Genomic DNA, 15,788 nt, shown 5'->3' on the forward strand with positions numbered 1-15,788 from the left:
TTAAATCTGTAGTATCCTCTATCTCTAGTTGGATGGGATAGATGCGTTCCACATAGTCACCAAATTTTGAATTGTTTAGTGAAAGAACATCATCTATATAGCGGAAAGTAGAGTTAAAGGATATTGCTAACTTCTTATCTTTCTTCCTAAGAAGTTCCTGCTTGAACAAATTGCGCTTGAAGTGTTCTAACAAACTATAAAATATGCTTAAAATGGTTGGTAAAAATCAATGATGAGTTGCCTTGAGTTTGAGTGACACTGATCTCAAATGAGCTGCATAAATTTAACTAATAAAGTTGATTTTGCATTTATTTTAGTATTACCGATGGAGAGTAACTAAACGAAATAAATAATTAGCAATACAAAATCAAAACAACAGAGAATTTGTACATGAATTATATCCTCGTCTAAAATGTTAGAGAGTGTCCTTTATTGAGAATGCAGATAGACTAAGATGAGCAACACAGGCTTTTGTGAACTTCAAAATCAAAAGTCCAAACACAACAAAGGAATGGATAACCACTATTATATTCCTTACTTGGTACAGTCATTTTCATATGTAGCAAATGGTGGATAAAACTTGATTATCAAGCTAAATAAACTTGTCACTAGTATGACAGTTGAATAAAATTCCTTAATATTGACAACAAAGTTTGAACAAAATAAACAGACATATGAAAAAATGTAAAAAAAATAGGGAACCAACAGTCAACATTGTGTTTTAATCTTAACTGATATAAAAACAAACAAATATGTCAACAAATAGAAATAGGAAGATGTGGTGTGAGTGCCAATGAGACAACTCTCCATCCAAGTAACAATTTAAAAAGTAAACCATTATAGGTTAAAGTTCGGCCTTCAACACGGAGCCTTGGCTCACACCGAACAACAAGCTATAAAGGGCCCCAAAATTACTAGTGTAAAACTATTCAAACGAGAAAACCAACAAGCAAGCACATAAGCAAAAGCGAAAGATAAAAATAAAACAAATTTACCATATGACAAAACACAATGACGGGTTGCATAAGTACCAAGCCACTTGGATATTACCAATACATAAACAAAACCGTAAAGGTAAACTGTTCACTGGCAAATGCTATATAATTGAAATATAAAACATATTTTGTTCTTTATTTAAAAGAATAACAAATATTCGCTGTCAATAAAGTTTTTCATAAGTCGTTTAGATCACACTTTGAACTTGATATTCGTTTAAAGATTTGAGTTAATCATACTGTGTCTAATGGAATGAGTTGTACTATCCTGAAGTTTGAGTGGGTGTCAGGTTTATTGCTGATGTTATGTTTGAATTGCATTTTTCTCCAATACAACATCTTCCCTGAAGTGTGAAGGACTGGCGCTTTCCGAACACATCGGTCACTGAGTTGTGGAATTTCTGACAAGTCTATAAAATAAAACAAACCGATACTTCAACTATTTGCTGGAGCTATTTTAGAATATGTATTCATGTACTGTGGATTCGTTAATATTCGTTAAATACTAATATTCGTGGATTTCTTAGGTACAGAAGAACCACAAATTTAAACATATTCAACGAAAGGAATGTATACAGAATTTGACAAAACCCTTAAATTTTGTATTCAGGAATATGCAAGTTTTCCCCAATCAACGAAAATTGGTACCCAAGAAAATGAATGAGTTTACATTCAATTGTTTAGCCGTTGGTCAGGTTTAAAATAGGTGTTTTTCTGTGTGTACCAAGACGGTGTTTCCTTGTAAATAACTAGGATAATCTATGATTGATGATTGATTTACATGAATGTTATACATATGAAAGATGAACATATTTAACCTGTTTAATAGAAGGGAACGATACTTATTCATGTAAGTATCTGGGTCAAACAGTCAAAGTTACTGTTACTTATAAAAGGTATAAATTTAAAAAATATGAATTTAACTATAACAACGTTTTTGATTGAAATGAAATTAATACAGTTTGAAAATATTGAAAAGGATAAAAAATATATGATTTTGAAGTTCAATTGGGCTATCTTAAGGTTAATGTTATTGATACATTGTATGAATATAATATTTTGGATTTTAACGGTTTTGTTGATTTTTTTTATAATTGCTCCCTGATTTACCCTTACTTGATTAGATTTAAATGCATAAATATGAAATTTAGAGTAACAGGAAATAGCATGTTGAATTTAGGGTTAACATTTTTACCGTCTCAATCACGGTTTCCCGAACAAGATATTTCTATATTGTACTCTCTATGAAAAGTAAGATATCGATACAGATGAAAAGCTAGCAATAAGTGTACGTGCTTATAACGCTAGAAGATATGGTATAATTGTGAATTTGTGTAAATGAGAAAACTTTCAATCAAAAACAAATGAACTGGAATTAAGCATTTCAATACAAAAAGTTTTAATCTAATCATACCATTTTTTCCATGCATCCTAATCTAACTGCTGGTTTGAAATCATGTGTAAGTACCTCCATTAGAAAGCATTCCTAGAAGGAAGATATATGTTGCAACATATTGCATGATTCCGTTTTGATTAAGATTATCAGAAACAATCATTGAAATGCTGAAACATCGCTAGAAGTAAATGAGACTAAAGTATACATCCGGTTAATGGGACGCAAGAACAACGTCATCAACATGCACCATAATATGCATTATTATTTAGTTTTATATAAACAATACGTTATGTTATTATAGATACAATTAATTCGTTCAGTTTATGTTTACTTGTGTGTGTTAATATGCCATTTGATTGAATTACGCCATTTCAATTGATATTTTATAGTGAGTCCTTCTATGTTGCACAGTTACACTATTGTTCAAGGTTAGAGTGAAGGTTGGCGCCTGTTTAAACTCGCAGCTTTTTGTTGTACACGTCAGGAATCTGTTGCTCAGTGGTTCACGTTTGTTAATGTGGTTCATAAGTGTTTCTCGTTTCTACTTTTTATTTAAATGAGACCGTTGATTTTCCTGATTGAATTTAGGAGCGATTATAGCTTGCTGTTCAGTATATGCAACGTCCTAGTCTTTCAGTACGTATTTTGACCTTTAAAGGATTACTTTTATGCATTGTTCCTTGTACTTTCATATTTTTATATGTAAGAAATTATCAAATATAAATATTATTTAGATTAACCAATTACTATCATGTTCAGATGAAACAGTCGGAAGAAGACCATACGCGACATTGACTATCTAGGAGGCAGTACACGCGGAATAACATACTTATATTATTAGAAAAAAAACTATGCATATGACATTGATAATTTGCAGAAAATTCAAAAAGGAAAGTCCCTAATTTTTAAAATAGCAAAAACACATCACTCGAATGAATAACCACTGTTTTAATTGTTGGTTAATTGGTAAAAGAATATGAGTGGATTAAACCTGGTTTTATAGCTAGCGAAACCTCTAACTTGTATTGTTTTTTAACGCCACTTTTGAGCACCACTGTTTGAGCTATTTCGTTATATTGACAACGATTTGTGACCAAAATAAAAAGACACAATAGGTATAAATGTCAAAATTGGGGTACAGCAGTAAACATTGTGTTATAATCTTAATCACTATAAAACAAACATATAAATTTGAGAGAGTTATGTAACGTACCTTGCCATCATTACATTCCGTTGTAGTATTACATTTGTCTGGAGATTCGATCTCATCACATGACAGGCAGTTGTCTTGTAAGGAAAATAGAGCAGTTATTGTTGGTTTAAAAGATACGAAAAGGCATTTGAAAACATAAGATGTATTCAATAGTGAGCCACAATACCATCATCGAATGAAAGAAACCAAAAAAGCTTCAAACATTCAGGTAAGAGTGTGCGAAGCTGAACCATAATAATTTATAGGATAAGTAAAGGGTTTCTAAGAAGACAAACCGTTCCTTCTCCTTTAAAGTGTAACTAACTAGTATCGTTATTTCATTTGTAATCATTCGACAAAAACACGACTGGTAAAACATGTTGAACAACAACTGGTAAAACATGTTGAACAACATTGCCTTACCGGAGCAATTACGACCCCCCTAATGTAGATGAGGTTTTTGTTGCTTAATCTGTAGTTTCCTGTGTATTATTGTGCTGACCTAATTGGTTTTTTTTTGTAATTTTGTTGTCACTTTTTATTCGACTTATGCGTTACTGTACCTAACACAACCTTTTTATGTACTACTATAGAAATATTTTGCACAGTTTGATAGTTAAATCATTGTTTGTGTTTTCATAGAATAATTATCATTTGTAGAAAACATATATAAATTGTGTTTTCCAGTCTTTAGTGGAACTTGCAGTTTACAAATACTTTTCGACATCGTACGGTTATATTTTTCTAATAGGCATGTTCATTGAGATCGAACGGTAGATTTTGCCAATATGTATAACTGTTTTTAGATCTTTAAACAGTGCAACTGATGTACTTTCAATAAAAACCACATGTGTGAACCAGCATGCTAACCAATATACAATTTTTCTACCTTGAGAACCTTTAGTGTAAACCATTTTTTTGTCAATTATATAAATAATTATATATTCACATTCATAAATAGGATGTAGAAACAAGCAACAAGTGCTTATGTGAACATTTGACGAACTATTTACTTCAAGTTAATACAAATTCTACAAAATTTCATAAATTATATTTAAGTCTTGTTTATTGTTTTGGTTGCGAAGGATTCATATAAAAATCTGACTTTATAAAAATATACAGATTCATAAAACCGAGAACGTTAGAAAATTAGCAGTCTAGCTAAGATTTCGGAAATTAAATACAACTGTTGGACCTAAATCGTTTAACCGACTGACATACCATTTGCTTTCCTAAACAAATGTAATTCAAGCAATTCATTTTTAGCAACACATTATTTAAATCAATTCTTTTTTATCAATTCATAAAAAGCCCTGGAAAGCAGTCCAATTGTTTTTAAAATGTTAGATGTATGCCAACATTTCTATACTTACAACACTTTCCGCATGCATGTGGACATATGTTATTAGCTATACAGCTGTCAGAACACATGTTTGGTATAACTGTGGCTATTCTGGCACAGACATCATCAGCAAGATTCTCACATAGTGTCCTATTCCTTAATTCACCTGTGACGACAGTTCGAATAAAATAATTAAAACAATTTCATAAAAAAATATACAGAAATGAAAGAGAAGGCTTTTACAACAACTGAAGTCTTCTTGTTTGATGTGTTTTAAGATAAATATATTTAGTCATTTTCATGACGACGTGAGGCACAGTGAGCTTAAGTTTACTTTGTTACAAATGACGCTGCATTTTTCAAACGACCGTTCTAGGAAATTGATATTTAAAAGATATTTTTTTTATTAAAAAATAACATTGTTTTTGTAACTGAGTAATTGTATTTACATTATATCAAGCCTAAGTATATTCATAAATACTGTTTGTTACTGACTTATCAAATTGACAACACGATCAATATGAAAAGTGAGATAGATACTTTATTCTTTAAAAAAACCAAACACTTTGATCTCAATATATATCAGAATTCTTTGCGACTTTCATACAAGTGTGATGTTTAGTTAGCTATGAAACTAGGTTTGGTCCATCATTTAATACAAAGGAAATCACTGTACCAAGAGAGGTGATATATATCAAAGGGACATTTAGGGTAAAAGATTTCAGTTGTTTTTCATTCGTTTGATGTTAGTGATTTTGAATAAAGCATGTTTCGTTGGAATTTTTCCCTGGAATTCGTTACTTTTGTCATTTTCTTTATACAGAAAAACATGAGTAAACATTCTATATTTATTGTTCTACTATTATACTTTTGAAAATACAACAACAAAATTATTTTATAAGTTTATATTCTGACGTCATACACGCGACTCTACGCCAGAGTTGATGTGAATCTAGCTATTAAGTCACAGGATTTCAAATATTTCAATCCTTTATGGGTTGATTTGAATACAAAAATATATAAGCAATGCACGTGGTCGTTTAATATGCTTTTTTGTGCTTCTTTTTTAATATTTTTTTTTTTATTCTGATTGAAATTGTGACACGGGGATGACTGCTCTCCGTATTTTGACTATTTTACCTAGTACAAATGTATGTCTGTTTTGTTCACACATCGTTGTAAATATAATGGAATCTGATGCGACTGTCATACAATTAAGAGGTTTAGCGCTATAAAACCAGGTTAAATACACCATTTTCCACAGTTGAAAATGCCTGTACCAAGACGGGAATATGTCTATCCGTTTGATGTGTTTTATCATTTGATTATGTAATTTGATAACAGACTTTTTGTTTTCAATTTAAGTTCAGTATTTTCGTGATTTTACTTTTATTCAACTAAATTTATTATATTGATATTACTCCACGGCTTTGTTTATCTCAATTATTAGTAAAAGTGTAATCGTCAGTTTCCAACTTTTTGCTCAGTTTGCCTTCTTGTGACTTTAAGATGAAAAACAACCAAATACAGGCGCTGTTCCTTTGCAATTTCAGATGTTATATTCTGAGCATGTAATACCTATGTGTGCTGGTAGTATGAAAGGTCATTTTGACATAAATTCCAGCTTTTTGCGACATTTTTTGTAGTTATATACAGATTATTAGAATATATTTACCTCCGTCTGGTGACTTCGTATCATTTCCAATATTAAGTAACGATGGGGGTTTATTGTTACATTGGTCAGTGTTACAGCATCCTGCATCGATACTTACTCTCTTGGTGTGAGAAATAGAGGAGTATTGTAAACATGTCTATAAATAAAACAAGCATCATATACTAAACTTCACTCCGTGTTTTTTGTTATAGATGAAGTCGATAGACTCAGTAGGAAAACTAAGTATGGTGTCCTCTGCCGGTGAAAATATTAAGGTATCGAAGCGACTCGATTTGCGTCTACCTGAGGCCTAATAATGTACATATCAACTAATCTGTACAACTGGATTTTCCTTTTGTTGTAACCCTATAATGTTAATTTCGAAGTACCGATATGACACGAGTGTCCTTTGCTTGTAGCGTAATTATGTAAATCTCGAAGATTAGGTACCACTTAATCTCTGCAATCTTATCATGTACACATTGAAGTATCAGTTCTATTCGATTGTCCCTTGTCTGTAGCCTTTTTATGTAAATCCCGAAGTATTGGTAGTACACGATTGTTTTCTACTGGGCTATAGCCTTTTATTTGATTAATTAAACGTTGCTTGGGGATGTGACCGATAATTATTACATGTATATTCGGGTTGGCAAAATATTTTTGAATGGTCATTTCTGATAACCACGGCACGGTATTGTGATTTTGAACTAATCGTTCTATATTCACATTGTTTACCAGGTTGCATGGTTAAGATACAGACAATACCAATTTCAGGGTATTTTGTTTTACATTTGTAAGATCCTTTCCTTTACGTTATGTACGAAAGACAGCGATAAGAAAACCACGCACACACGACAGGCTAAACTTAAGATTAAAAAAAGTAAACACCTGTTAAATTTTAAAAGCCCGGAGTCTTAGTCTGGAGAAATTAGTCAACATAAATTTTATCAAATATCTAACATTAAAAAGTTTTATTTAATATTGTCATTGTAATCCTCTTAAAATTTGCAATATTACAACTTCATTTGTGCATATGTACTTAATTAAATAACAAATTGATATTTAAATAAATGCAATACACATGTACGCTGAGACTCATTTACATTCCGAGTGATAGGCATCCGATATGGGTATCAAGACATTTCTATTCTGAAAGGAACATATGTTGGCCTCTAATGTATTGTTTCTGTATTTTGTTTGCTCGCATTTTGACATTTCAAAAGAAAATCATACTTACATGCTTTGATGCACATCCAAGTTTGAATGTTTCTTCAAAATGATCGTTGAATGTTTGGACTGTAAAACAATACTACAATGAAACGAAGTAGAGAAGATTAAATGTAGTGAAATCAAATTTAGTTTGATAGAAGAATAGAAATATATATTAATTAAAAAAAATGGTAACATATTATAATATCCATTCATAAAATTATTTTGTAATGCCTTCATCATCGTACAATAAATTAATTAATCTAGTTCATCATTTATAATATTTATCAGTATACATGTTTGGCAAAGATAATATTTTGGTATCATGTCCTATTGAATGTCTACCTCATTACTGGAGTTGCATTGTATTATTGGTCTACAGCTCGATGCATCGGCTACCTCGTGACAACTGTGACAAATCAATGCTGAAAATATAGAAGCGGTAAATTCAAAATTTAAACAATTTGCTATCTCAATGTACGTATTCCTTTTAGTATGTAAGACAAGTTTTGATACTGTACGATTTAAAGCTACTAAAGTTGAAGAAACAGGTAGTAATCCGGTCTTCAAGATTAAAAGGAAATGAAGGTTTGAACATCGTTTCTCACAAAAAGTTTATAAGAAAACTATGTGTTCTTAGTACACGCCATATGCATATCAATTAACTATTTGTTTTTCTGAACTTGTGTACCTTTTAAGCAGATGAGTAAACAAAACATGACTGTAATATTGTAACTTTCATTCATTCATAAATATCTATTCAGTTCAGAGTTCACGCACGTGTTGTGTTGATGGACATGGCAGAAAAGGTCGCGTCTTATTGCTTTATGTAATTGTGTTGATTAGTTAGCTCTAGCATTATATTAAAGTATGTTAATCAGTACACATGGCTTGTCTCTCACTTAATATATATAGGCTACAAACGTTACATTGGCGACGAGGATAAAAACAAAAGTTGGAAATGTTAAAAATGTATTTTTATGGATTTATTAATTAGTGACACTGATAATTAAACCATGGCTGCATCTTTACAAAGTTTTCCGGTACATGTAAACAATGCTGAAATAAGGTGGCGTAAATGGATAAATAGACTAGAAACTTTATTCATCGGTTTAAACATAAAAGACAGCAAAAGACAAAGAGCACTCTTTTTGCATTACGCTGGAGAAGATATAAACGAAGTCTTTGATACTCTTGATAATACAGGAGAAGACTTTGATGCCGCTAAACAAAAGTTAACCGCTTTCTTTGCACCGAAAAAGAATACAGAGTACGAAATCTACAAATTTAGGCAAGCCAAACACACATCTGATGAAACTTTCGACAGTTTTCACACGAGACTACGCCAGCTAACTGTAAACTGTGAATTTGCTGAACCATTTAAAGAAGTGAAATCGCAAATAATCCAAGGTTGTCATTCAACTAGACTTAGACGAAAGGCTCTTCGAGAAGACACGACCCTTGAAGGATTAATTTCATCAGCCAGAGCGTTAGAACTTTCCGAAAAACAGGCATCGGAAATTGAACAATCAGATAAACAATCCGCAAATGCTGTGAGAAAAGGAGTTGGAAAACGTCGAAACGGACCACGATTTCTACAGACACAAACTGACCAAAACGTAAAGAAAAAGACTACTTGCAGAAACTGTGGAGGTGACTTTCCACATGCAAACAAGTGTCCGGCATTTGGAAAAAGTTGTAACTCTTGCAAAAAACTGAATCATTTCGCTTCTGTATGTAGATCCAAACGTATGGATGGAACTAGCACTTTCAAACGAAAAGTAAACAAAATTGACAATTACGAACATGACGATGCTCATCATGACAGCAGTTCTGACGATGGTTACATTTTTGGATTACGAGAAAATACTGTGAATAAAGTACAGAAAGGACAACCGAAAATAAACGTGAAAATCAATAATTCTAATGTGGATATTTTAATTGATACATGATCATGTATTAATGTTATTGATGAAAGCACATTCGAGAACATCAAGTGTAAACCCAAACTTTCTCACGCTGACACTAAAGTCTTCGCATATGGATCAGATAAAAACTTGAAATTAATGGGAAAATTTCACGCTACGATAGAGACTGACCATAAAATAACAACCGCACCGGTGTATGTGATGAAAGGAAGATACGGGAATTTATTGTGCTATAACACATCTGTTGACTTAAGCATAGTGCCAGTCATTTCGGCAGTAGCAGATAAACATGAAATATTATGCAATGAATATAGCGATGTGTTCCATGGAATTGGAAAATTAAAAGATGAAAAAGTGAAAATTCATATTGATGGAAGTATAAAACCTGTAATTTAATCACATAGGCGAATTCCGTTTCACATTCGAAAGCAAGTAGAAGCAGAACTTGAGAAACTCGTAAAACAGGATATAATAGAAAAGGTGGATGGACCAACACATTGGGTGTCCCCGATATTTGTGGCCCCTAAACCGAAAATCAAGAACGAAATTCGACTATGCGTGGATATGAGGGAACCGAACAAGGCTATTATGCGTTCACGTCATATTACACCAATACTCGATGATATAATCTTGGATTTAAACGGATCCAAAGTATTCTCGAAAATGGACCTTCGAAGTGGATATCATCAATTGGAGTTAAACGAAGAATCCCGGAACATCACAACCTTCACGACACACGTAGGATTACGGAGATATAAACGACTCAGTTTTGGTGTTTCGTCAGCCGCAGAGTTATTCCAAAACACACTGAGTAATGCACTTGAAGGATTAGATGGAGTCCGAAATACATCCGATGATATTATCGTATTTGGAAGGAACCAGGACGAACATGATAAACGATTGGAAAAACTATTTGCACGACTTAAAGAGAAGAACTTGACATTAAATAATGCAAAATGTGAATTTAATAAGAACAAACTTGAATTCTATGGTCACATTTTCAGTGCAGATGGCATATCAGCCGATCCAAGAAAACTCAGCGCTATCAGGAACACGACAATACCGAAAGACGTAAGTGCAATCCGTAGTTTCTTAGCAATGACTAATTATGTTGGACGTTTTATTCCAAATTACTCAACTATAACTGAACCGCTCCGCAGATTAACAAAGCAGGATTCCAAGTGGGAATGGACATCTGAACAACAGGAATCATTTGACAAACTAAAGAATGAACTTGTTGCTGACCGTGTGATGTCATACTTTGACCCTAACAAAGAAACAATGTTGATGGTAGATGCAAGTCCCGTTGGATTAGTTGGATTATTAACACAAAATGGAAAAATTATCGCATACGCAAGCCGATCATTGACAGACGTTGAAACACGCTATTCGCAAACAGAAAAGGAAGCATTAGCAATTGTATGGGCAATTGAACATTTTCACCTTTATTTGTACAGACACTCATTTACATTGGTATCCGATCACCAACCGCTTAAAACTATATTCAACAGTCCAAAGGAAAAAAACACCCGCACGCATTGAACGATGGATATTAAGATTACAGGGATACAATTTCAAAGTACAGTACAAACCAGGAAAGGTGAACGCAGCTGATTATTTATCAAGACACCCGACCCCGAATACATCAATCGCATGTAAACATTCACAATTAGCTGAAGAATATGTCCGATACTTAACTGACAACGCTGTGCCGAAGGCAATGACCCTTAATGAGATAGCTGAAAGTACACAAAAAGATAAAGATCTGCAAACCGTAATTACTGCAATAAAATCAAACAGGTGGGACAAATATGAGAGTAATACGCTAGATACATTCTCAAGATTAAAATATGAATTAACAATCGTTCCCCTTAATGATATGGAGATCATACTGCATGACAATAGAATTGTCATTCGAAAGAATTACAGATGCGTGTAATTGACCTTGCACATGAAGGACACCAGGGCATAGTACGTACAAAACAGTTGTTACGCGAAAAGGTATACTTCCCTGGAATAGACAAACTTGTAGAACAAACATGTAAGTCATGTATACCATGTTTAGCGTCAACCCCGAAAAATGTTTTCGAACCGTTACAAATATCTGAGATACCGAATAATGTATGGAAGAATCTCAGCATGGACTTTTGTGGACCATTTCTGAATGGATATTACGTTATGGTAATAATAGATGAATACTCCAGGTATCCTGTAATAGAAACTTTAACCAGTTTAACCGCAAAATCTGTCATACCGCTATTAGACAAAACTTTCTCAATTTTTGGAATACCGAAAGAACTGAAAACAGACAACGGACCGCCTTTTAATTCAGGAGAGTTCCGAAATTTTGCAGATAACATGGGTTTTAAGCACCGCAAAATAACTCCGTTATGGCCTCGCGCTAACGCGAAAAGTGAAAGATTCATGAGAACTATAGGGAAAGCAATTCGTGCAGCTCAAACAGAACATCGTAGTTGGAAGCAAGAAATACACACATTTCTTCGCAATTATAGAGCAACACCACACTCAACAACTAACGTGTCCCCGACAGAACTTTTATTTGGAAGAACAAAATTAAAATGAAATCATACTTCGAGAAAAAACATTCAGTAAAAGTACCCGATTTTACAGTAGGAGATACCGTATAAGTTGAACAGGAAAAGAAAGATAAACTATCTACCCCGTACAATCCTCAACCATTAACAATCAAGAATAAAAAGGGTAGTATGATTACGGCAACGAACGAACAACAAAAAGATATAACACGAAATTCGTCACACTTCTAAAAGGTTGGGAAATCTAGGATAATGACTGATGAGGAAATAGAAGAAATCATTGATGATGACATTATACCAAACACACCATTGAGAAGATCATCGCGAGAAAAACAAGCACCGAAACATCTCAATGATTATGTGCGTTAAGGATGTACACCTCTGAGGAGCCAAAAATTTCTAGAATTAAACTTTTTTTCTTAACCTGATTTTTAGGTTTATAAGACTGTAACAAAACAATTGGTGAAGAAAAAATCATATGGTGGTGTGCTTCTTTTTTTGCTACGGCCCTTTGAAAATGCCCAATTTTGATGATTTTCTCACTTTTCATCGATTTTTACCTATTTTTGGGCTATTATCGTGAAAAAAATCACAGTTCCACAATTAAACTTTTTTTCATACTTTCCATAAAGATGAAGTGGACCAATCTGAATTAATTTAACTTACAAAAACTATAGGTAGGTGTTAATATAAGAAAGTTTTATCATATTTTGATGCTTTTTTGTGTAAAATTTACCATACTGCCAATTTTGTATTTTTATGATTTTTCTCATTTTAAAGAACAAAATGCATATTAATTCAACTTTTTTGTTATAAATGAATGAAAAAATACATATCTAAGAAATTTGAAAAGACCAAAATGAGATGGGATGTATATTATTCTTGTAAAATCATTTTTTGTATCCCTCACCCATTTTCTCAATATTTTGACTAAAAATACTGACTTGAATGGTCGTAAAATTTGAAAACTGGATTATTCAAAAACCGTTCATGGTAAATACACAATTTTTTCACAGAGTTATGTTTGATTATAATATTTTTAAAATTAATTGATATTTTCCACTTCTATCATATGTTTTGGAAATAATTTAAGAACGAGATTTCAACGAGACTGAACGAGACTGAAAAGTCAGAAGAATACATCCTTAAAGAGCTGTGTAACAGGCATAATAATCCTGTGCTCTTTCTGATGTATCAGTTAGATTTGATGTTAATTAATGTGTTTGTGAATTTATGATACAAATCAATTTTGTGGAATTTATTATTCACACTCGTAATGATAGCCTTATCAGATTGATCAGACGATCCACTAATTATATTGACATTACAGTACGCGTACCGAATAATTTACATTTATCACAGACTATAAAGTTCTAATTTTCGATTGATACAATTTTACACATCTTATCACTTAATTTGTTTACACAGACAGTTAAAGATTGTATGACTACACAGACAGTAATATAATTAATTAAAGTAGAACTTTAATCTGAGAAAAGAAGAGATGTAATATTGTAACTTTCATTCATTCATAAATATCTATTCAGTTCAGAGTTCACGCACGTGTTGTGTTGATGGACATGGCAGATAAGGTCGCGTCTTATTGCTTTATGTATTTGTATTGATTAGTTAGCTCTAGCATTATATTAAAGTATGTTAATCAGTACACATGGCTTGTCTCTCACTTAATATATATAGGCTACAAACGTTACAATGACCACAACCTGCTGCAATGGATGCAAACATTCTACGAAGATAATAATGTTGCTAGATATTTGTGTTCTTGTTCATGTATACTGCACCATAGAAGCATGTTCTTTTTCAAATGTGATTTACAGCATTAAGATGTAACCATCGACCATTAAATCATAATATTTGTGAATTTCAAATTTACTCAATTTCAAATACAACTAAACTATCAAAACTACATACGACATTGTCCACAGAATCTGGTACATAACTTTGCCATACATGGATCGTTGCACATATTTGGATCAGCATTTGCCATCAGATTACACAAGGCAATATCCTTATCAAAACACAAACCAGCATTTGTGACGGCTATCACGGAAATCAAAATAAAAACTGAAAAAGATTTTTGCACATTAGGTAAAACACAAACTAACCAGCATTTTTCAAGACTATAACGAAAATAAAAATGAAACTTTGTATCAGATTTAATCTTCCGTCTTATCAAACACTGACCAGAACATGATACAACTACTGTGGATTCAATTATATTCGTCTGATATCAATGTGTGTGCATTTCTTGGGTTCCGAGAAACCACGAATTTAAATATTCAAGAATTTACAAATTTGCTGAAATGTTATATGCTTTGCAGAAACCACGAAATCAAATATCCACAAAAATGCAAGCTAGTTTTCCTCATTCAATGAAAATTGATACCCACGAAAACAAATAAATCCACAAAAAATATGATACCTAAAAGTGAATATAACATTTCAGGTTTAACCTTTCATTTTTGGCGTAGACAGATCTTTGTTCGTTTAAAACAAATGTGAAAATCAAAACTTAAATATAGAGTTAGGCATTTCCCGTTCAAACGTCTATCCAAAACACACATCGTATCAATCCTGTTATATATTTGTTAAATTTAATGGGTACATTTAATATTATAGCGAGGTAAATTTATAAAATACTCAAAAGATCTTTAATTTAGGTTATATCTGAAACAAGTTACACAACATATTAATTTTTGTGACTAGTGCTGTTGTTTAGTACACATTATGTACGTTAATCTCATCATTAAGTGTTTAACGTTTATTTCTACTTGAGAAAAAAAGACATAGCCAACTTTTATATTTTATCAGACTATAGTTTACGAACGCATTTACGCTTACAATCACTAATTTGTTGACATGTACAATGTGTTTATATCTAAACTCGCTAGAAACATGTTTTCACAATCTTAAATCGTAAGGTTCCAGGCTAATCCTCTGAAAACAGTAAACATTGGCGCTCAGGTAATAGTGAAGACATACACTATTACAAAATTAAGATAACCTTATGGGAAATGTTATATTGCATTTACGATTCGAAATGGTTGGTACTAACTTTTGTACCACATCGATTGTATGTAAATATTTACCTATAAATCGCATGGCTGCCATGTTTGAAGTCAGTAAGATAAGATCTGAATCGTGATGGCAGATAAGTGTTCATTGTATGATACATAATAATAAGTAACTAGAAACAAGACGGCAGTTCCAAACTTATTAATAAACATTCATATGATAAGGAAGAAACATATAAAGTTATATGGGGAAGGGGGATTGTGATATTTCAAGTTTTAGTAGCGTTTCAATATTTAAAAAAATCAAACTACTAATTAAAAATCATTACATCCAATAAACATTTATAGATTCCGTACATTTACTGTTTTTATTATATTAAAAGTATGATTTGTTGTTGTTGCTGGATTTCATTTATTCAATTGGGACATCAAGGGGATGTTACTCAAAAAATATAAAATTTCCACAGGAATCTTCATTTTTC

General features: G+C 32.3%; 1 protein-coding gene across 1 annotated transcript; it reads right to left on the bottom strand.

Moving 5' to 3' along the window:
* Positions 1 to 1,187: 1,187 nt before the first annotated feature.
* On the bottom strand, positions 1,188 to 15,438 carry LOC134686548 (uncharacterized). Its single transcript, XM_063546218.1, has 9 exons — positions 15,382 to 15,438; positions 14,204 to 14,356; positions 8,134 to 8,213; positions 7,817 to 7,888; positions 6,601 to 6,736; positions 4,957 to 5,091; positions 3,605 to 3,678; positions 2,410 to 2,481; positions 1,188 to 1,405 (listed from the first exon to the last, which is right to left on the bottom strand). The coding sequence occupies exons 1-9, from the start codon at positions 15,401 to 15,403 to the stop codon at positions 1,259 to 1,261; spliced, it is 891 nt and encodes a 296-aa protein (XP_063402288.1). The 5' UTR covers positions 15,404 to 15,438; the 3' UTR covers positions 1,188 to 1,258.
* Between the last annotated feature and the right edge of the window lie 350 nt (positions 15,439 to 15,788).

This window comes from Mytilus trossulus, chromosome 10, assembly GCF_036588685.1.
Source record: "Mytilus trossulus isolate FHL-02 chromosome 10, PNRI_Mtr1.1.1.hap1, whole genome shotgun sequence".
Taxonomy (NCBI): Eukaryota; Metazoa; Mollusca; class Bivalvia; order Mytilida; family Mytilidae; genus Mytilus; species Mytilus trossulus.